The 23,767-nt window shown below is 39.2% G+C and overlaps 1 protein-coding gene across 2 annotated transcripts in view; it reads left to right on the forward strand.

The window, feature by feature from the left end:
• ULK4 (unc-51 like kinase 4) overlaps window positions 1-23,767 on the forward strand; it is a 616,362-nt gene that overhangs the window by 253,186 nt on the left and 339,409 nt on the right. For both annotated transcript variants that reach the window (XM_028107191.2, XM_028107192.2), the window contains exon 30: window positions 14,258-14,350. In XM_028107191.2, coding sequence (XP_027962992.2) covers window positions 14,258-14,350 — 93 coding nt within the window. The remainder of the gene's footprint in view (window positions 1-14,257; window positions 14,351-23,767) is intronic.

Consider the following 23,767-nt stretch of genomic DNA (forward strand, 5'->3'; position numbering starts at 1 on the left):
AGGGGGCCTGTCTTGACTGCTTGGAGCCTGATCTGTAATGGCTTGGTTTACAGAGTTAGGCGCTCATTTCTTTTATTCCTGCACTGCTGCAGTGGTTTCAGGGAGACTCCTGCTCATGAATATGTACTGTAAGACGACTTTTGATACCCAAAGTAAGAAAGTGGTTATCTGCAGGAAGAAAAAATTTCAAACTTTCTCATGTGAGAAACTATCAGTAAATGTACTTTTGGCTCCATTTGTCATCTCTGAATGTGTATGTTTGTACCCATGTGGGTAAATATAAGATTAGAACCTTCTTTCACGGGATTAATTCATGCTTTCAGTGCCATCTTACACTTCTAAACCGTATGTAATTATATACATCTTTCTGATAAGAAAATGCCTAAGAAGATTTTTTTTTTGTGAGAAATGTAATTTTTGAAAGATGTACTGTGGATATCTAACAGCTCGTAGAGAAGCATTTCTCAGGACCTGAGATGTGCCCCCACAGTAGGGACAGGATTTCCTTTAACAGGACTTCACAGGTTACTTTAAAAAAAAAAAATTTACTTATTTTTATTTAAGTTCAATTAACATATAATGTATTATTGGTTTTAGAGGTAGAGGTCAGTGATTCATCAGTCTTATATAATACCCAGTGCCCATTACATCCTGTGCCCTCCTAATGCCTCTCCCCCCCCACCCTCCACCCCTCCAGCAACCCTCTGTTTGTTTCCTATGCTTAAGGGTCTCTCATGGTTTGTCTCCCTCTCTGATTTCTTGTTTTATTTTTCCTCTCTTCCCCTATGATCCTCAGTTTTGTTTCTTAAATTCCACATATCAGCGAGATCATATGATAATTGTCTTTTTCTGATTGACTTACTTCGCTTAGCATAATACCCTCTAGATCCATCCACATTGTTGCAAATGGCAAGATATTTTTTTTTTGATGGCTGAGTACTATTCCATTGTATAAATGTACCACATCTTCTTTATCCATTCATCTGTCAATGGACATCTGGGCTCTTTTCATAATTTGGCTATTGTGGACATTGCTGCTATAAACATCAGGGTGCAGGTGCCCCTTTGGATCACATTTGTATCTTTGGGGTAAATACCCAGTAGTGCAATTGCTGGGTCGTAGGGTAGCTCTCTTTTCAACCTTTTGAGGAACCTCCATACTGTTTTCCAGAGTGGTTGCACCAGCTTGCATTCCCACCCACAGTGTAGGAGGGTTCCCCTTTCTCCGCATCCTCACCAACATCTTTTGTTTCCTGACTTGTTGATTTTAGCCATTCTGACTGGTGAGGACTTCACAGGTACTAATAGCTGGTTAACACCCATGCAAATTTGAAATAAAATTTCTTCCTATCTGAAGTTTGCCCATTTTTGGAAGAGCTTGTAAAATAAAAAGTGTTAAATCTATAATTCCATGCTTTTGTTTTATTCATCTGAGCTGGAATAAATAGTATGCACTTCCTTTAATGTGTATCTTTAAGAATAAGAAAAAGGTATCTTTACTTTTTCCAGAGATGAGGAATTACAGAGGAAAATACGAATGAAACCACATGGCAATTCAAGAACAGAAGTAATGTAGATGAGTTCAGGTTTTCATTAAGCAATTTGAAATCCCCTTTGGAAAATATCACAGAATTGGTTGGGATAGGGTGCAGGATGTTTTCAAAGCTTGTGGACTGACTCTGATGTGATGTGTAGATCTTGGCTCTACATTTCCTTCTCTTGGCCTCAGTTTTCTAATCTGCAGAATGGGGACAGTAGTATCTAAGTCAGAAGATAGTTGTCGGGATTAAATGGGATACCTCTTGTAAAATACTTAGTACAATGTGTGGGCCATGGTACATTCTTGATAATAGTAGCACTGGTAAATTATTATAATCTCTCCTATTAACCTTTAAAAGGAAGATTGTAATAGGACAGTAATAGTAGTAATCATACATACTTCAGAGATGTTAAGTGGCCATTGAAATAGGTGTTGCTGATTGTGCCTGGCATATATAGTAAGTGCTCAGTAAATGTTAAATAAAAACTTAAAAATGAAATCTAATGCATTCATTTAACCTTGACTCTGGAAAACTAGAAATCTTGACAAAGAGTTTGGTCTTTGATGATAACCGTTGATGATTGTAAGTTTAGAAATGCTAACCAGGGGCGCCTGGGTGGCTCAGTGTTAGGCATCTGCCTTTGGCTCAGGTCATGATCCCAGGGTCCTGGGATCGAGCCCCACATTGGGCTCCCTGCTCAGCAGGAAGCCTGCTTCTCCCTCTCCCACTCCCCCTGCTTGTGTTCCCTTTCTTGCTACGTCTCTCTCTGTTAAATAAATAAATAAAATCTTAAAAAAAAATGCTAATCATAGAAAATTCATGTTCTTCATTGAGTAGGTAAATATATGGCTTAAGAATTATGAGAAATCTTGCCATTTGTGACAACATGAATGGACCTAGAGGATATTATGCTAAGTGAAATAAGGCAGACAGAGAAAGACAAATACCGTATGGTTTCACTTGTATGTGAAATCTAAACAAAACAAAACAATTAAACAAAACAAAAACAGCTTTGTAGATACAGGAAATAAACTGTTGGTTACCTGAAGAGGATGGGGAAAGGGGATGGGGCTGGCAAAATAGGTGAAGGGGGTTAAGAGGTATAAACTTGCAGTTGTAAAATAAATAAGTTATGGGATGTCATGTACAGCTTACAGAACATCAGCAATAATATTGTAGTAACTGGTGACAGATTATGGTAACTAGACTTATCACAGGGATCATTTTATAATGTATAAAAATGTCAAATCCCATGATGTACACCTGAAACTAATAAAATCTTGTATGTCAATTGTACTTTAATAAAAGAATTTTGAAGTTTCTACAGTTTATAAGAGTAACATGGCATCGGGCTTTGGCTTGTCAAATCTGCATATTAATATCCACATTTTTAATTTTGTTAGTTTTTTTTTTTAAGATTTTATTTATTTATTTGACAGAGCACAAGCAGGGGGAGCAGCAGAGGGAGAGAGAGAAGCAGGCTCTCTGCTGAGCAGGGAGCCCAATGTGGGGCTGGATCCCAGGACCCTGGGATCATGACCTGAGCCGAAGGCAGACGCTTAACTGACTGAGCCACCCAGGCGCCCCATAATTTTGTTAAAGTTTTAATCTTTCTTTGACGTTAATACTTTGGCTAAAGCCAAGGGGATAGGCTTTTCATGCACATATACAGTAGGCTTCCCAGTTTTTACACAGAAGTGTTGTATTAGTTAAGACTATTTTATTTGCAAACAGTAACACTCAAGCTAATTTGGGAAAATCCTCATGTGCTCACATTATGAGCTTGTGCTAGCATCCAATATAGCTGGATTCAGGGGTGTGAGTGAAGTCAACAGTCCTGTGTGTCTGTGCCTTTCTCCCCTTCTCTCTGCTCTGCCTATAGCTATGTGCCTTTGTTCTCAGGCTCTTTCTACTTGGTGGTTAAATGGCTCCTGGTGTTGATCCTCAGGAAAGAGGAGATGTCTTTTCCAAAAGCTTTAACAAAATGTTCAGGGAGGACAGTAATTTAATCTTGTTAAATACCATGTAATACCTGTGTTCCAGGTGCTTATCAGAACTGCTAGTGATATGAATGAAAACTCAGTTGTAAGAATAAATATCTTATTAAATATTAGTTATGGTTCTCAGAAAAATAGAACTGATAGGATGTAAGTAGAGAAAAAGATTTACAGTAAGGACATTTGCTCACATGACTATAGAGGCTGAGAAGTCCCAAGAATGGCAGTCAGCAAGCTGGAGACCTAGAGAGCCAATGGTGTAGTTCTGGCTTGAGTCCAAAGGCCTGAGAACTAGGACAGCTGGTAGGGTACACAGTAGTCTGAAAGCTGACAGGCTGGAAACTCAAGAAGAGCCGATGTTTCCAGTCCAAAGGCAGCCGAAGAGCAATGTCCCAGCTCAAGGCAGTAGAACAGAGGAGTTCCCTTTCACTCAGCCTTTTTGTTTTACTCAGGTCTTGAACTGATTGGATGAGGCCCACCCACACTAGGGAGGGCAATCTGCTTCAGGTCGTTTCCTGACTCAAATGTTAATCGCATCCAGACAGACCCAGAATGATGTTTGACCAAATAACTGTGCTTGTGTGGCCCAGTCAGTTTAACATGTACAATTAACCATCACCTCATCTATCATAAATATCCTGGCTGGATTGCTTTCTATATAAATTAATGAATTAATATAAAAGAAGTGTTATCTCTTCGCATTGTACCTGCTTTGCTTTCTGAAGAGATGAACCGTAGTTGTAAGTATTTGTTCAGTGCCTTTTCTATGTGGAGAATTATAATACCATGGATAGAGAGGTGGTGTTTCAGTTAGATTTTGAAATCTCGGTAGGGTTGCATAGAAAAGCAGTGGGTCTCTAGGCAAGATTGGGGTACGCAAAGGTGTGGAAGGTGCAGAGAGGTGAGCAGTAAACAGGCCAGCTTATTTCCAGTGTACATCTGCATGGGATAGTTATATGAAGTGAGCTGGGGAGAGAATGCTTTTTCTCCTAATCAGCTTATTTATTCACCAGTACTAATTGAGTACATCTTACTGTAGAGGCATATTTCTAGTTTCTGGGAACATAATAATGACCAATATAGGTACAGCCTTTATGGAACATGTACTGTCTGGTAGAACCAAATATTTCAGACATTAATATTTTTTAACTGAAGAAGTCTGTAAGTCCTACAAATAGAAATGTTTAAGTATAAATTAAATATTGAAGCCAACTTCCTTCAACAGTGTGCCTATGTAATGTTCATAAACGTGCCACAGAACACATGTTCTTTCTGAACTGTTCTGTGTGTTTACTATCCCTTGGCTTTTGAATTTCACAGTTCACCCATTTAACTTTCGGAAGCTCAGTGTTTCTCAACATTTTATGACCTTAAGACACTATTTCCTATGGCTTATCTATTACCATCTCCCAGAACTCTTTTGATCACAGTTTTGAAATACGACTCAAGGGCTTTTCCATTAAGATCAGGAACAAGAAAAAGATGCTCACCATCAAAACTTCTTTGTAGCGTTGCATCATGAGTATTATAACTAATGTAATAATACAAGAATATTAAACTCTAAATATTCCATGAGATGCAAATTGATGCATAACAAATTATCACACACTCAGTGGCTTAAATCAACATCTACTTAGCTCTGTAGGTGGGAAGTCTGACACAGCGTGACCAGGTTCTCTGTTCAGGATCTTATGCTGCTGAAGTCAGGTGTCTGCTGGGCTGAGTCCTTGCCTGGAGACTATGGGAGAAACCTGCTTCTGGGCTTGGTCAGGTTGTTGACAGAATTCTGTTTCTTGTAGTTTGCATTAGTTTCTTAAGGCTGAATTACCACACACTGACTGGCTTAAAACAACAGAGATTTATTCTTTGACAGTTGAGGAGGTCAGAAGTTCAAAGTCAAAGTCTTGGCAGTATTGGTTCCTTTTGGAGGCTCTGAGGGAGAAACCATGCCTCTCTCCTGGCTTCTGAGGGCTGCCAGCAATCTTGGGTTTATAGCAGCATCCACTCCAATCTCTGCCTCTGTCTTCATATGGCTTTCTCCCCTGTGTCTCCCCTGTGTTTGCCTCTGCTTTCCTGGTGTAAGGACATCTGTCATTATGTTTTTAGGGCCTACCCTGAATTATCTTGAGATCCTTAACCAAATCTGCAAAGCCTCTTCCAAATGAAGTCACATTCAGGTCCTGGGGGTTAGGACTTGGGCATATCCTATGGGGCCATTATTCACCCCAGTGTACTGTTGCAGGACCAAAGTTCCTGTTTCTGTGCTGCCTTGCATTCTGTTGGGCACCCACATTTTTTCTCACGGGCCCCTCCATCTTTACGTCAGCAACAGTTATCAAACCTCCCTCGTGCTGGCAACCTTTCTGAGTTCCTTGTCTGCTACCAGCTTGAGAAGACTCTGCATGTTCAAGTCGGTGATGTTGGCCCTTGGTAGTCTGGGTCTTGTGATTAGAATATACTTGTGATGTACTTGGCTCTGCCACATTTGGTGTGTGTGCCCTCACTTCCTGCTCCTCTCCTTCTCTCCTTCAGTTTCGCCTCCTCCGAGATGGTTGGAATGCCACTACCATAACTGATTCATGAGAAAAAGTTTTTTTTCTGGGAAGAAAGATAACCATATATACTCAGGAAATTGCTATGATTTCCTTCAGCAGAGAGACAAGATTTGATTCGAAAGGTTCATGCAGAAGAGGCAATATTTAATGAAACTTAAGTCCAGAGTGACTTTATCAATTAAAATTGGCACCTCTCAGAAGTTGAATATCAAAGTCATTATCAATGAACTTGTAGTATCGAAAGTCAGTATCTCCTGACTGAATGTTTTTTTCTGAGACTTGTTCCACAAGGTGAGGGCATTTCTCTTTCAGTATTTAGCCATAATGGGACTAAATCCTTCACCCAGGAAAGACACCATTGCTCTTCTTGGGGAAGAAGAAATTTTAATATTCATACAAAGGTAGATCATGTCATTTGTACTACATTGTGTGATTGTGCATACAAGGTTTAAAGCCCTTCCTTCCTTCCTTCCTTCCTTCCTTCCTTCTTTCCTTCCTTCTTTCCTTCCTTCCTTCCTTCCTTCCTTCCTTCCTTCCTTCCTTCCTTCAGTAAATATATATTGAGTGACTTCCACGTGCCAGGCACTGGGGATGCTATGGTGGGTAAGATTGGATCCCTGCCCTTCAGTGCAACTACATTCTAGTGGGTAAGATAAAGCAGTAACCAAATAAATAAATAAGATGATTGCGGTTAATTGTGAGCACTGTAAAGAAAAACAAAACATAAAACAGTGTCAGGTTAGAGAATGATCGTAAGGGGAATGAGGAAGGGGTTGTTTTAGGTAGGATAGTCAGGAAAGGCTTTATGTGAGGTAGCAAGTCACGGGGAAAATCTCTATGGAATTTGCCTTTGCTAGGCTGGAAGTACTTTGCCAACGTGAATTTTAGTTTTCATATTTTCTTTTAGCTTTGTGTGTTTTGAAAAGAGATCATGCTGATATAAATGTGCTTACAGTGTTTTTATGACAATATGGCATTTGGCATTTCTCTCCTGGGGAAAATGAGTATTGCCTTTCTTTTTTATAATTCTCTTGTGACCTGTGCAATCATCAGGGCCATAATGACTTCATAAATTATTAAGACTTTGTTTTTTAGAATCTCAGAAAGGGCTATATTTTTTACAAATTAGAATTGTATTTCCTCTTAGAAATTGGAATTTGTAAGTGGATTCCATTAGTGGCAATACACCGTAGAGCTCTTTATCTGGTTTTGAAATAATATCCAGTAAAAGTCGTGAGTTTGACTACCTGGCTTGTATGTTGGTGACTTAACGGGCATCCAGATGGTTCTTTATTGAGTCTTTTGTCTCCCTTAACCACAAATATCCTATGTTAAAACAGATGTGAACTTGACCATCTCTGATGGAAATCAGAATAGAGTATTTCAATTTTAGCTTTTTGTTAGATAATTTTATTTTGCGGATAAAATTTAAATCACAACTATTTTTGTAGCAGAAAGAAGCATCATAATGTTCTACTTTGTTCCTTTTACTTAATCCTTCTATGTTTTGAGTGTCTACCTAAATCAGTACATTTAGGTACAGTGATCCCTCCTGGGATACAACCTATAGGAATCTAAAGTAGGATAATCTGAGTTAAAGTAGGGATAAATGTTCATGTATCCTTCTGAATCAGGATAGTGATATTGCTCCAGGTCTTTGGATGATATTTGGTTAACTTTGCGTGTTGCTTTATCGAAGCCTTTTTTTTTTTTAAGCTTTTCAGGACTTTGTAATAAAAATTTGCTATTGGTTTTGTTGAAGAAATCCAGAAGAGATGAGGGTTTACTATCTGAAATTGTATTTAACACTTATTTTGAAGTCACACCTACCGTTCTTTCACTTAAAAATATTAAAATATATGTTTATATATACCATTTGTCTATTTCTCCATCCACCTATGTGTCCATTTAACTTCTGATGTACTTAAATATCTATGCATCCATGCAAGACAATGGAATATCATGTAGAACTCAGGTCACATAAAAATCACTGGACTGAAAAACTCTCAAGATATCAGCTCTTTATTTGGTTCATACCTTTCTCAGTTCATAAAATTTGGAGTTGACTCAAGGTATCACCTATGTGATGTCCCAATTCACATTTTGGACAAAACTGTACGGAAAATGCCTAAGAGTAGGTTATCTACTCCTTTCTCACAGCCATCTGGTGGGGGAGGTCCTCAGTGTTCTCCAAAGGCAGGTTTCACCTTCACGCCTTTGCCGTTTGGCAGCCTTCTCTTGAACTAACCCCCACACATCTCTTTCCTCTATGCTCTGAGCTTTGAATCCATCTTGCATTCTGTTAGATAGGCCTTTAAACACACTGCCTTCTTCACATGTTTCCCTTGCTCAAAAACCTTTGCATTGTAGAAAGTAACATTCACAGTACTTATCCAGCCATTCAAGGCTCTCCACATTTTACCTCTTGCCTACCGTTTTATGTTAATATCTGCCTGCTCTCCAATATGGTTTCTCCATTTGTGGTGAGATTTACTTAGTATTTTCTGAAATTTCCTCCTGAGAACCTTTCTTTCCTGCCAATTCCCAGACACCATACTGTGAATATCTCTGTCTATCCTAATATAAGTAGATTACTGTCTTGTAATCTACTTATCTACAGTTATAAATGCACTAAAAATATTTTAAATAATTTCCAGTTACTGAATATCTAGGATTTTCCCAGTATTTCATAATTATATATACTGCTGCAAAGAGCCACTTTTTGAGCTACATCTTTGGGTACATACTGTTTCTTTTTGTTGAATTTCTAGGGTTGGAATCACTATAATAAAATTATATACCTTTTGAATGGCATTTGATAGGTTTTGGCAGTTTTTTTCAGAGATGATAAAGAGTTTATATTACCAGCTTCCCTTTTGAACCTATTTTGCTGTACCCTTGTTATCTCTTGAATACCTTTAGATATTAGTGAAGTTGGCCATTTCCCTCCATGCTTCTTGGCCATTTATATTCTTCTTAGATGGATTTTGTCCACGTTTTTTTTTTGATTGTTTATTGGTTGGCAATAGCTTTTTATATATTAAGAATATCCACTCTGTTCTACCAACATTCTGCAAGTTTTTCCCTCATTTGATTTATTTATGGAGGTTTTGCCATTGAGAAATACTACTTAAAAACTTTAAAGCTATAAATTTTTTAAGATTTTATTTATTTATTTGACAGAGAGAGACATAGAGAGGGAACACAAGCAGGGGGAGTGGGGGAGGGAGAAGCAGGTCCCCTGCCGAGCAGGGAGCCCAATGTGGGGCTCAATCCCAGGACCCTGGGACCATGACCTGAGCCGAAGGCAGATGCTTAATGACCAAGCCACCCAGGCACCCCCAAAGCTATAAATGTTTTTTGATTCATTTCTGATTGTCATGCTACAGAGTGCTTCACTCAAGATTATGTGAATATTTACTCATTTTAGGATTTTAATGGAAGTTAAAATTTTTTACCTAAATTCTTAATTTATTGGTGATATATTTTCATAAGATCTGTCCTAACCATTCTAACCCCCTTTCTAAGATCACTCTTTCTTGTCCAATGTATGTCACCTTTCTTTCCTTAATTTATATGTATGTTCTTGATCCTACAACACTTAATAATTATTATGATTTTGTAAAGTAATTCATTTTTTCATTTAGCAGGATCTTCCTCATTGTACTTCCTCTAAAGTTCCTTGGATATTCTAGAATCCTTCTTTCCCCTAAAATTCTCAGAGCCCACTCCATTGAGATGTAGAAATGTGAATTTGTGGCTTACTCCTAGCAGACTGGACCTCTTCAAGATATCAGCCTCCCCCTTTCCCCCAGCAGAATAGATACTTCTTTCCACTTGGCCAAATCTTTGCTCACTTCCCCAGAGTAGCATCTTCCAATAAGGCAGATTTATTTTGATAGCCTGTTTCCACTTCCTGCCAGCTTACCTAATTGGGCACGATTTTCACCAGGCACTTAGCAAGATAGGGAAGAGACCATCCCTTGGATCCCTGAATATGTGATTTTTAGAAGTGTTCTCTCCTTTGGGATAGATGTGGATTTAGTACGAGTGACTTTTCCTGCCTGGGTTCCAGCTGTTTGGGACTGGAAAAGACCCCTTATTTGGGAGGATTCTAGATGAAGAAGAGTGGGGGCATATGTTGTTAGCGATCTTAGTCTGTATCCAGGCTCAGGGCACTTGGAGTGCTCCTCTCCAGCCCCTGTCCATCAGAATGGGCCAGCTCTTCCCTGGGTCACTGTCCTTCCAAGCCTTTTCAGGAGTCTGGACTCATCACTGTTTGTTTCCTGCCAAGTCACATTCAGAGGAGTGCGAGATCCAGTTACCATCAGCTCCGCTGCTTTATCTCTGTTCAGAAGACAAGCTTAATAAATCACAGCATTCTTCTGGCTAGTTCTTGCTGACCATTACAAACCTATCTTTGATGAAATGAAAGTATATTCAATATATTCAGTATTTGTATTCTAAACATATCTATTATGAATCTTATCCTTCTTTTTCCAAGGGGAGAAAAACATAACAATATTCTTTAGGAAAATTCTCATGCACAGGCCGGTAAAGGCTTCATCTTTCCCTCCCATTTCAAGGTTAGATAACCTCAGACAACCTAAGACATTTGAATTTCAGTCAGTCAAGCTTCATCCGTGTGTTCTTTTTAAATGTAGATTCTACATATTCCTGTTAACTCTATTTTAAAATAGTTTGTGTTTTCTCAGTCTTCTTCGGATTGTTTATTACATTTCTAACCAGTTGTCCATATTTTCTCTTGTACTTTCCACAAGAAAAGTACAGAAGATTACATGGGAAGCTTTTTTAAATTTATAGGCTTGTGGTCCTTTCCTCAGTGATTCAGCTAAGTCTGGGAATGGGGACAAGGGGAGCCCGTTGTCCAGTGTGTTTGTGTGACTCATCGGAAGCCTCCCATCCCCACTTTATTTGAAATTCTCTGGATGACAGTTTCCACATACTGGTAGGCAGCTGCAGGGTACATCCTTCTCTTATCTGACTTAATGCCTCACTTTAAACTCAGTGCCTCAGTTTCCCTTTTCAGGATGTGTGCCCTGAAGAGCTAACTTAGCAAGTGTGGGGTGTTCAAGCCCTACATGCTACAAAGAGACTGGCCCTTGACCGTCTTCTGGGAGATAATTTCTGAGCCTCTATACTATCCTGCCTGATAAGAGAGTCTGTATACAGGGGGCCTTGAGCCGTGCCAGATACTTTATGCTAACAATGTGAATTTTGATGGGGGCCTTGGGCTATAGCTTATCAGCTTGACCTCTGGAGGGGCTGGAGACTGAGCAACTAAGGTTAGCTCGCAGACACATGGCCATGCCCGTGTGACTGACCCCTAATGCCACTCTTGACACCAGTGCTCCAGGGAGCTTCCCTTGCTGGCAGCACATCCCGTGTGCTGTCCACAGTGTTGCTTGGAGGCTGAGCTCTGTCCACCCACCTCCACTGGGCAAGGACAGCTGGCCGCTTGCTCCTGGTCCCGCCTGGACTCTGCCCTATGCGCCTTTCATCTACGCCAGTTTTCACTGTAACACACCATAATTGTTAGCGTAACACCTTTTCTCTGAGTCTTTCTAGCAAACCATTAAACCTGAAGGTCGTCTTGGGTGCCCCCAACTTAGGATGAAAGAGCTTTTGATTTTACAAGACTCCTCGAGAAAGGAATAATGATTTCTCTCTAATATGCTGAGTTCCTTTTTTAAAAAGAGTTCATTATATGTTAAAAAAAAAAAAAAGATAGTAGGAAGGGAAAAATTAAGGGGGGGAAATTGGAGGGGGAGATGAACCATGAGAGACTGTGGACTCTGAGAAACAAACCGAGGGTTCTAGAGGGGAGGGGGGTGGGGGATGGGTTAGCCTGGTGATGGGTATTAAAGAGGGCACATATTGAACGGAGCACTGGGTGTTATACGCAAACAGTGAATCATGGAACACTACATTAAAAACTAATGATGTAATGTATGGTGATTAACATAACATAATAAAATAAAATTAAAAAAAAGAGTTCAAACTGGATGTTAAATTTTATGAATACATTTTTATCACCTCTAAAGGTGTTTCCTTGAGTTTTGTTTGATTCAGATGATAAAACATAATGTTTTCCTAAATTTGATTTTTTCATTCCTGAAATTACTGATGCTTAGGTTGTGCTGTATTTTTTTGTAACATACCATTCTCTTTGATTTATTAACATTTATGATTTTATTATGAATGATTGGCATTTTGACTTTTGTCTTTGTCATACCTGGGCAAAACTTTTAATTCTATAATTTAAAAATATTTTATAAAAAATCTTTCTAAAATATGGTACTTCCTGCCTCCTTGAACAGAGCACTTTACCCAATTTAACATTTTCTTGACTCACTACCCCCATTTTGAGCAATATGGTGTGTAATGGGCCCTCTGGTCCCATTGAGGTATGAGCAGCTGCTGCTTCTACGTTAAATGCTCCCCAGACTTCTCTTTGTTTGGAGTTCTTGGGTTTGCTTTTTTTTTTTTTTTCCCCAATGCCTTCAAGTCCCACTTCTTTCTGTAATAGTCCCTCTCTTCCCTTTACTTGGCTCCTTTTTAATGGCTGTGGGATTAGAGGCTGCATAATTAAGCTTGTTATATAATGACTTCCAAAATGAGAGTAAATAGGCTCTGAGTAAGAGCCTGGGGCCCTGTTCTCCAGATGAAAAGCATCCGCTTCATGTCATGGATTTTTAAATATACATTTTGGGTTTGGGGAGATAGTTTACTCCCTTTTTAGTTGTTGGTTGTTCCAGAGAGTAGAGTCATAAAGTTCATTGGTTTGTTTGTTCATCTGTTCATATGTCATCCATCCATTTCTCCAACTGTCTGTCCATCCCTTCACCTGACACTTATTTCTTGAACTCCTCCACGGTGCTGTAGACCAGATAGCCGAACTTGAGTAGGTAAGACGCGGTCTGCAAATCAGCATCTGCCTCACAAATAACATGGGGGCGCAGTCAGAACTGTGTTGTGGAAACTTTCAGTTAATAAAGAACTTTTATTCATTGGGGCACCTGGGTGGCTCAGTCGTTGGGCGTCTGCCTTCTGCTCGGGTCATGATCCCAGAGTCCTGGGATTGAGCCCCTCATCAGGCTCCCTGCTCCGCGGGGGGCCTGCTTCTTCCTCTCCCCGCCCCCCCCCCGCTTATGTTCCCTCTGTCGCTGTGTCTTTCTCTGTCAAATAAATAAATAAAATCATTAAAAAAAGGAATTTTATTCATTTATTTTTTAGTTTTATTCTCTCTGGTAGTAATTTTCATGTCAGATTTTAAAGTTTTCATAAGAAGAATACTGTGCAGAAAAGAGCTAACATAGCAGGTCTGCGACTGTTCCCCTTAGAAAGGCCGGCTTGCGGGGTGATAGGCCAGCCCTCGGCAGGCTCGCATCTTAGAAATTGGCGCTCAGAATGTTTCCAGTCACCATTTAACTGCTGGGGGTAGTTCACGCTGCCTGGCCTATTGTGCAGACAGCAGGGTTTACGCTGAATGTCTGCTTTCCTCCTGGGAGGAAAAGCAACTCCCCTCCTGGGAGGGGTTTTGATTCTTGTTAGAGGTTGCTGATGTGTCCAGCCCCCAATAAAAACCTTGGTCACTTGAGTCTCTTAGGGGCAGAAACATCCCACGCATGTGTTGCATTTTTGTTGCTGGGGAAAAGATTGTTCTCTGTCTGACCTCTCATGGGTGGAGGAGAGCATCAGGATGTACACAGAATCCTCCAATCTCCACCTGTGTCCTCCCTTAGGATTCATCTGTATGTTCCAGCCATGTAGCTCTACTGAGTATCTATCACAAGCACATCTCTGAACTTGAGGGTGCTCTTGGGGACCCTGCCACAAATGCCTAATTTTTATTGGTCTCTTACTATGCATGTAGCCCAATACTAATCCTTTTACTGGATTGTCTCATTGAATCTTCCCCTAAACAGACCTCTTTGAGGCAGGTCAGTGTCCTCGCCCCCCATTGCCAAGTGAAGCTCTTGGAAGTTCCATGAGGGTAAATGTCCTGTGCAGGTCCTATAGCTCATACGTTTATTTCGGTGTCTTTATGTTTGCGCCTTATGGTGTATTGCTTCTGTCGTTCAGAGGAGAGGTTAAGCGAAGAAAACCACTGAGTCCTTTTTTAATCACTTTATCATTGCAGGTATGAGCACATCCTCACAGAGCCAGACCCAGTCCCAGCATATGCTCTGAAACTGCTAGTTGCCATGACGGAACACAACCCGGCTTTCACCAGGTACTATAACTCCAGCTTTATTTTTCTTGTTTTTCATCTATAAAATGAATTTCATATGTTCTAAAAGTGTTAAAGATGATGAGATTCTGAAAGATTAACAATTGAGTTACCGAAGTGGCCCTTTCTCAAGTTTGAGGGTTTATGGTATCTCACCTTTATGCGGTTTTGGGTCTCATTCTCATATTTTTAATCCCTTATTGGATTTGCATACTATGGAATTCATGTTGCTTTAAAATTATAAATTCTTGGGGCACCTGGGTGGCCTTCAGCTCAGGTCATGATTGCAGGGTCCTGGGATCAAGTCCTGCATCGGGTTCCCTGCTTGGTGGAGAGCCCGCTTCTCCCTCTGCCTGCTTCTCCCCCTGCTTGTGCCCCCCCCCATCGAATAAATAAATAAAATCTTTAAAAAAATTATAAATTCTTTAAAGAGAAAAAATAACACACATACTTTAAAAAATGTCAATTGGTGCTTCCTGTTGTACTGAGCAGTTGTTTATTAAATCTGTCTAGTATTTATAGACTTTTATTTTCTACCATTTTGTTAAACTGACATACTTTTATTCAGCAAGGGAGAGCTTTTGCCTCTGTGGAAGGTACTACGTGTGATGATGCTAAATATTTTAGAGCTAGTTTGTAGGAGACTGGCACCTGCTTTCAGTCTGGCATGGGAGAGTTTGTCGGAGAGAGCCCAGCTCCATAGAAGGGGCAGAGAAGGGAAGGCCCTCCTTGCTCTCAGTCAAGACAGCTAGTTGTAGTTGTTAGGTGGTGGCCGAGGACCTCTGGCTTGGGACACCTCTACCATTGGTCTTTAGGAAAGAAGAAAGTCACGCAGCCCCAACCACCTTGTTTTCATCTGCTCCGTTGTTCTGCCACAGAAGGTACTGCATAGTGATGAGCCACTATCAGTGTTAGGAGTGAACAGGAAGGTCTGTTTGTAGACTCTCCATATTGGGTGAAAGGCTGAACTGCAACCTTTCTGGTGGCTGGGCCAGGGCCGGAGGTGTGCCATGACTGAGTCCCTGGGGTGCCAAGGTGCTGTCAGGCTTTGGTTCATCTGCAAGGCTGAGGCTCAGGCCCGTTTCCTTCTGCTGTGAGCGGCTTCATTCATTTCCAGAGAGTGACATATAAGTACTACTTTGTCCTCTCAATGTCATGTTGCAAAAGAATTTGGGGAGCATGTACCCTTGCCAATCCTAAATCCTGTGTCTCTATAGCCTTTTAAAAGTCTGCAATGAGACTTCCAAAATCATCACTCAAAGGTACTTTTCTCTATTCCTACAGAAGAAATTTCATTATAAAGAGTGTATCTGTATTAGAAGTCAAATATAAATTTCATATAGTTACTTCTTTCCTGGAGTTTTAATGCCAGGTATTATATATATATAATATATATATAAATACTGTATACTAATTGTATCCTTTCATTAGATGGGGCAGGTTGCATTTACTTTTTTAATGTTGACTCTTGCTCACTCATGTGGCATGCTTTCTAAGCTCCTTCCTCTTTTTGCCAACTCTCTATGAAATTCATCTGAATTTCCTCACCTTGCGGGGAAGAACCTAGTGAAGTTCGTGACTTATATATAATCTTTTTATTTTAAAAATGAGTAAGCTTGGAAGACACTTTATTTTATTTTTTTTTTTTTTACCTTTACAAGCAGAATTCAATGAACAAATTTTTAAAAGATTTATTTTTTCATGAGAGACAGAGAGAGAGGAAGAGGGAGAAGAAGGCTCCCCACAGAGCAGGGAGCCCAGGATCTCAGGATCATGACCTGTGCTGAAGGCAGATGCTTAACCGACTGAGCCACCCAGGCATCCCCTCAATGAACTAATTTTGATAAATGTTTTTCTTCACTTTGACAAGTAACATCTGAATATATTGTATGTGTATTACAATCCAGCAGTAAAATCAAGAGGTCGCCTCAGCTTCCTCATTTCCCTCCCACACTGCCATACGCAGGTCTCTCTCCCAGGGATAATAGTTGTTGTTTTGGTGTATGTCTGTCCTGAATCTTTTCTGGCTGTTAAAAGTCAGTATGTGTATCAGAAATAAATGGCATTCCTTTCTGGTTGTCGATTTAAAAAAAAAATCATAGATAGTACCCAATAACATAGATGTATGTATTTTTCTGAAATTTGCCTTTTTATTTATCAAAATTATTGGGAGATTTTTTTTATATCAGTATTTATTCATACTCTTGGCGATATCTTTGCTAATGGATAGAAATGAGATTTCGTTTTGCATTTATTTACCTACTGATAATGTTGAACCTCTTAATGTTTATTTACTATATTTAATTGTAAAAGGTATATAGCCTTCAGTTTCAGTTCTACTTTGAAATATCTCCTGTAGAGAAAAACTCCTATATATACAGAGATTTCCACTCAGGCAAATAATTTTTAAAATGAGAAAAATAATTTTTAAATTATAATATAGCCATAATATACAATACCGTGTAACAGATTAAATGGGCAAGATAAATTTGAATACAAAGATATCCAAATAATTTTGTTACCTGAAACTACTTACGACCCTCCCATTTAAATACCACCTTTGCTGTATATAAGGTCTCTTTCTGGATTCACTCTTCTGTTTGTTTGCTTTTCTTTCTTTCCTTTTTATTAAATTTATTTGAGAGAGTATGCGTGCAAGAGAGCACAAGCAGGGGGAGGGGCAGAGGGAGAGGGAGAAGCAGGCTATCTGCTGAACAGGGAGCCGGATGCAGGACTTGATCCCAGGACCTTGGGATCATGACCTGAGCCGAAGGCAGACGCTTAACTGACTGAGCCACCCAGGTACCCTGTTTGTTTGCTTTTCTAATGGAAAAGGCAAACAGTTTTGACTGAGGCTCCATAGGTGAAGGGCAAAGCATTAAAAGCCTATTGCCATCCACCCCACCTTCTCCCCACCCCACACCTTGAAAGGGAGGTCCTAGGCCCACAGGCTGTAGCTCAACCTGTGTGCAACTTGCAAAGTCTATTCACACACCTTGACAGGAGGGATGGGGAAGGGAAAGTAATTAGACTTTGGAGTTTGTTTTTATTTCCCTAACGAGTTTTAAAAAAGTGTAACATTTTGGAATTGGCAATAGATTTCCACTGAGGGAGAAATATATATATATATATGGACAGATAGATATAGAGATATAAAGATACATATATATATAGACAGATATGAAGATTTATATATAATATAGATAGATCAAAAGATAGATGCTGAGAAGTCTTGTTCCTTTCTCTGTCCATTCTGTTCTTCCTTCAGCTTCCCATTATCACAAATGGCTAACCACTTTTGTTTATGTTGTGTCCTAAGGCAAGCTAATGTGAATATGTATTTTCTCGTTTCTCCCTTTTACACACAAGTAGCATATTATGTATGTTTCTCTCCCCCTTGATTTTTTTTTTTTTTTTTTTTTTTTGCATTCGACAGTATCCCCAACATTTGTTTCTGTAGCAGTATATAGAGAGCTTTCCTGTTAGGTTTTATAGTTACAGAATCTTCCATTGTATGGATGATATATCATAGTTTAATTAGTGTCCAGTGGATAAACTTGAGTTCTAATCTTGCAATATTGCAATGAATAATCTTTTATATCATCTTGTACATCTTACGGGATACATTCCTAAAGTTGGTATTAAGGTATCAAAGGATAAATGCATTTGAAAAACCTTTTTAAAGGAATGGCCAAATTGTCCTTCATGGAGATTTTACCATTTTCCATCTCCAAGGGACATGTTTGAGGATGCCTGTTTCCTTGCACCTTTGCAATCAGAATGTGTCATTAAACTGGAATTTTTCCAGCGTGATGAGACAGGTTATTTCAGAGTAGTTTTAATTCATATTTCTCTCATCATGAGTGTGGTTGAATATCTCTTTCTTTTGTTGGGGCATTTGTATTTTTTGCTCATGCTCTTTGCCAACAGTTTCTTTGTCTTGGCAATGCCCTGCCTCAAACTGAATCACCTCCTGCCTGGCTTTCCATTGCACACGTACACTGGAGTCTGCTAATCCATTTACTTTGAACAACTTTCCAATTTTTTGCTGTCTTGGATAGTTTGGCCAATAAGTTTTCCTTTGCATGTTCCTTGGTGAATCTATGCACATGTCTCCATTGGGCACCCATGCTGGAGTGGGAGTACGAGCTCACAGAGCTGGTGCTTCCCCAGATTGAGTAGATACTGCCAAGTTGTTTTCCAGATCCATTGTACCAATTTGCATTCCTGCTGCCATTGTTTGGTTGTCATATAAGCTTTAAAAAAATTTATTTTAAGTCTGGTTTATTGAGGGACAATTTACATAGACTACAATCACTTATTTTGGCTATACAGTTTTCTGAGTTTTGAGAAACATGTACAATTGCGCACCACCACCTCTATCAAGATAGAATATTTCCGGGTGCCTGGGTGGCTCAGTTGGTTAAGCAACTGCCTTCGGCTCAGGTCATGATCCTGGAGTCCCGGGATTGAGTCCCACATTGGGCTCCTTGCTCAGGAGGCAGTCTGCTTCTCCCTCTGACCCTCTTCCCTCTTGCTCTCTATCTCTCATTCTCTCTCTCTCAAATAAATAAATAAAATCTTAAAAAAAAAAGGATATTTCCATCACTCCAAAATGTTCTCTCCTGCCCCTTTGAATATTAGCTTATACAGACTGTTTGCTTGGAGAATAATACGACCAGATTGATTTTATATTTCATTTTAATTTTTAAAATTTATTTTTTAAGGGGTGACTGGGTGGCTCAGTTGGTTAAGCATCTGACTCTTGGTTTCAGCTTGGGTCATGATCTCAGGGTTGTGAGATCGAGCCCCCCACCCCTCCTCCATCGGACTCCTTGCTGGGTGTGGAGCCTGCTTAAGATTCTCTCTCTCCTTCTGCCCCTCCCCCCACTTGCACGTGCACATGCACAAGTGCTCTCTCTTCCTCATATAAATAAATCTTTTTAAAAAAGAGAAAAAGATGATTTTTTAGGAGTTAATACATAACACATTACAAATTTCAGTATTTGAAAGAGTGTACAGAGAAAAGCATATTTTTACCCAAGGAGAAAGCCACTCTTCTCAGTGTGTGTGTGCGCGCACGCGTGTGTGTGTGCGTGTGTGTGTGTGTGTGTTGTTTTTCATACAGATGGTAGTATGCTATATGCACCATTCTGTACTTCTTTTTAAAAATACATACAACAGCTTTATTGGGATATAATTCACATACCATCTGTACTTCTTTTTAACAGATGCATAGGCATTGCATTTTATGAATGCTCCATATTTATTTAACAAGTTCCCTTTTGGTGAACATTTAATTTATGTTTTTCTAAACTTTTGGTATTATAAAACAAAGCTACAGTTAATGACATAGGCCATTCATCCCGTGTGTGAATACATATATGTGGGATGAGTAATGAAAAGTGGAATTACTTCATCAAAGGGTACATAAGCCAGTGATTCCCAAACTTATCTGTACATTAGTGTCATCTGGGGAATCTTTTAAAAAGTCTGAAGACTGGCCACATCCCAGCTCAACTAAATAAAAATCTCCAGGCACCAGTAATTGATGACTCTCACCACGTGATTACAATGTGCAGGCGAGCTTGGGAAGGACTGGTCTAAGCATTTGTATTTTGACAAATATTTCCCAGTTGCCCCCCATCTACGTTGTGCAGTTTATTCTCCACCAGCAGTGTATGAGAGTGCCTATGTGTGTCAGACCTTTACCACATTAGTGTGTATATGTGTTTGACCTTTGCCATTGTGATAGGTGAATATTCCCTCTTTGTTACTAATTTCTGGTTTTCTTGCTTTGTGATCAGATCATATTTTTGTTTTTGCTAATTTTTATTGGATTTTATTTGTATAATAGGTCAGTTTTTGTGAATGTCTTATGTTTAGTTGCTTACTGTAACTAAAGCAAAGTTAGGTCTAACCCTGAAAAGAGTGTTATCCATTCCTAACTTTGGCTCGTGTCTTAAAATGGTAACTCGTTAACCTAGGAGATTGTCCCCAGTCACTTGGTAGCAGTGACTTTTAGGCAAAATGCCTAAAGTGTATATCAAGGGTAGAATGCCTTAATTTTTATGTACAGATAGATTTCTAGTAATATAAAATAAACATGAATGATTTATAAATTTAGCTTATTTATTGGCTCCATCTGCATCATGTTCTTTGAAGTATAGTCATTTTATCTTGTATATATAATTGACTCTTGAACAATGCAGGGGTTAGAGGCATGGTCAAAACTCACCCACAACTTAAGTACTAGTAGCCTAGTATTAACTGGAGGCTTTACTGATAACATAAACAGCCAATCAATACATATTTTGTATGTTATATGTATTACATACATACATAAAGTAAGCTAGAGAAAAGAAAATGTTATTAAGAAAATCATAAGGAGAAGAGATGATATTTATAATACTGTACTGTATTTATTAAAAAAAAAACAAACAACCCAGGTATAAGCGGACCCATGCAGTTTAAACCAGTACTATTCAAGGGTCAACTGCATTTAGAGTTTAAAGTACCAAATAATAACCACTAGAATATTAAATCATTCTATGCCAAGTGCAACATTATTTCATTGTGTTTATTCTTATTTTAGAGGATTCTTAGTGGAAAAAGAAATCTTCAAAAGCTTAGAGTACAACTATGAATTTATTATTCCTTCAAATAAGAGACAAGAGCATGATCAAATCTGCATTGTATCTGACTGGGATTTTTTTTTTTTTTTTTTAAACACCACTGCCCTGGTAAATCTAGTTTCTGACTGGGTTTATAGCAAGAAACGTAAATTGTTTACCATGTTGGTCCAACATTACTATCAGAAGGGATGTGTTAACTCCTCTGAGCTCTGCCCTTTTCTCTCTCCTTAATTTTACAGTAGGTTGCACTGAACCATTGTTCTCAGGGAGAGCAATACCCCAGGATCTCGTTTCCATTAAGAGCTAGTCAGCTTTCAGCAAATCTTCCTTGGCAAACAAATTGAATTTTAACTTCTTTAGTTCTTTTGGAGCAAAATTTACCTCTTACCCTGAATTGCAAAAGGTTTGTCTATGCTCTGTATCTAAGGATTATCATTTTAGTTTGCTCAAAAAATGTTAGAGCTGTTTGTTTTATGGCAAGATTCACAGAAATGCCTTCTGAAGAATAAAATTTTAGTGATCTCTTAAATGAAATTCATGGTGAATCCATGGTATAGCCTTCAGTGAAAAATACTTCTGCCTTTACAGTCAGCAGGCTTCAGCTGACTTCCTTCATTGGTTTTTGGTTCATTCGTTCGTTCATTCATTCAACTAATCAGCAAGTACTGAATGATACAAGGATAAGAGACAGTTAAAGTTCTCCCCCTCAAAGTGCTAAGGACTTAGTGGAGGAGATATTTATCAATAGGTTCCTATAAAACAGTGTAATAATTTCAAAGGTACAGTCATGTCTAGAAGGTTATGGGAGCAACTAAAGGAATTTAACCCAAGTAGTTGTATGATGTTGGCCAAGTTTTTTTTTCTTTTTTAACTTGTTTGTACCTAAGTTCCCTCATCTGGAAAATGGGGGTAATATTAGCATCTGGTCTACAGAAAATGCTGTGTAAATGTTCCCCTTCTTCCTCCCGCCCCTTCTCCTTACCTCTCCTTTTCGCATGATTAGAGGAAGGATTAGCAAAGGAAGTATTCCTAGAAGAGGTATCCCCTTTGACAGTAGAAAAAATGTTTGGTGACACTGATTGAAACCAGAGCTCCAACACCCTACAAGGAATTGAAAGGAAAAAAAAAAAAACCAGTTTTTCAATAATAGAAACAAACTGCATGGGGCTTTCTCACTAGTTCGACTGCATAACAGAACAGTGGGAGCCATAGAGAGCATCCCCCCCACCCCCGCACAAGACACCTGCCATAGGCATTTGCCTTTTAATTTATATTCCTTTTTTTTTTAAGATTTTATTTATTTGACAGAGAGACACAGTGAGAGAGGGAACACAAGCAGGGGGAGTGGGAGAAGGAGAAGCAGGCTTCCCGCGGAGCAGGGAGCCCGATGCGGGGCTCGATCCCAGGACCCCGGGATCATGACCTGAGCCGAAGGCAGACGCTTAATGACTGAGCCACCCAGGCGCCCTGCCTTTTAATTTATAATCTTAATAACATTTGTTTTTGCCATATTCTGATATATTTTAATTTAAATTTTGTAGCCTGATGAAGCTAAAAGCCCAAATTATCAGAAATGTCAGAGATGTTTGAGAGGTTTCCTTGTCATTAAAATAAGCCAGTTAGGTGTTTTTGCCCCCTCAGTTAGCTAAATTTACCCAGTTAAATATTTCCTCTGATGAAATCTGTGATTGAAATAACTATGTAATACAGTAATGCTTTATTGTCACAATTAGAATGAATTGATTTCTCCAGAAATGATTTGCTGCTTCTCAGGTTGTCTGTGGCTATCAAAAGCCTCATCATGAGAAGCAAGTCAGTCTCTCAGTCTCTGCAGTTCCCATATCCATTCTAGGGTCACTCTTTTGTGGCTACCCTATTTATTCTTTACGAGCACTCGCAGAATAAAACACAAGGTTTTTCCAATAGGCGCCGAGCCTTTGAGCATCTATTTTTATGTTCTCTTTCCTCTCTCGTGGGCATAGCCTGTGTTCCAGTGTTCCTAGCCACTTGTTCAAATTGGGTACATATCTACACTTCTTACTAAAGTACAGTCATTTCAGGGGATAAAGCAAGCATAAAAGATTGAAAATACTGAGCCATTTTGGGTTTGCGCCTTTCATCAGTTCCTTGAACCGAAAACTTTATTTATTTATTTTTTTGTTTTCCTTTCTGTCTGCCTTGATTTGGGATTATAGTGCTGCACCCTTGTTCAACACGTATATTGGTACTTAAGTATTAGTTGAGCAGAATTTGGAAATTAAATTAAAATTGCCCTAATGATCAACTTTGCTGGGGTATTTTGTGTACTTCCACTGAGATTATCCTTTAAACAGTTAGAAGCGTTGTTTTGCTCTTGGAAAGTTCAGCATTTTATTTTTTTTTCCAGGAAAGTTCTTTTTCTTCAACTGCTAGTGGTGATTAACTGTCTTTGAAAACTGTTAGTAGAATAGCACCTTGCAATTGAAAGCTATTTCTAGGTCAGAGTGGATGGTTTCAGTTGACTTTTTTGCTGTGACATTTACATTTAAGGAAAGCACTTAGCGTTTATTGTACACCTTTGCAAATAGTGCTTTCCCAGTTGTGTATTGCAGAGCCATGTTCAATCTGTGTGGGGAGTCAATAAAGCTTTTTGTGTTTCACAAGATGTCCTTAGGTCTGTTGACTTACCCTTGTCATCCAAAGAGATTGGCAAACTGTGGTCCACAGAGCCAACTGGCTTGCAGCCTGTCTTTCCGTGGTCTGCAAGGTAAGAGTGGTATTGACATTTTTAAAGAGTTGTAAAATT

Source organism: Eumetopias jubatus, unplaced genomic scaffold (genome assembly GCF_037043125.1).
Source record: "Eumetopias jubatus isolate StellerSeaLion01/CBP00866 unplaced genomic scaffold, mEumJub1_p1.0 scaffold_1, whole genome shotgun sequence".
NCBI classification, from domain to species: domain Eukaryota; kingdom Metazoa; phylum Chordata; class Mammalia; order Carnivora; family Otariidae; genus Eumetopias; species Eumetopias jubatus.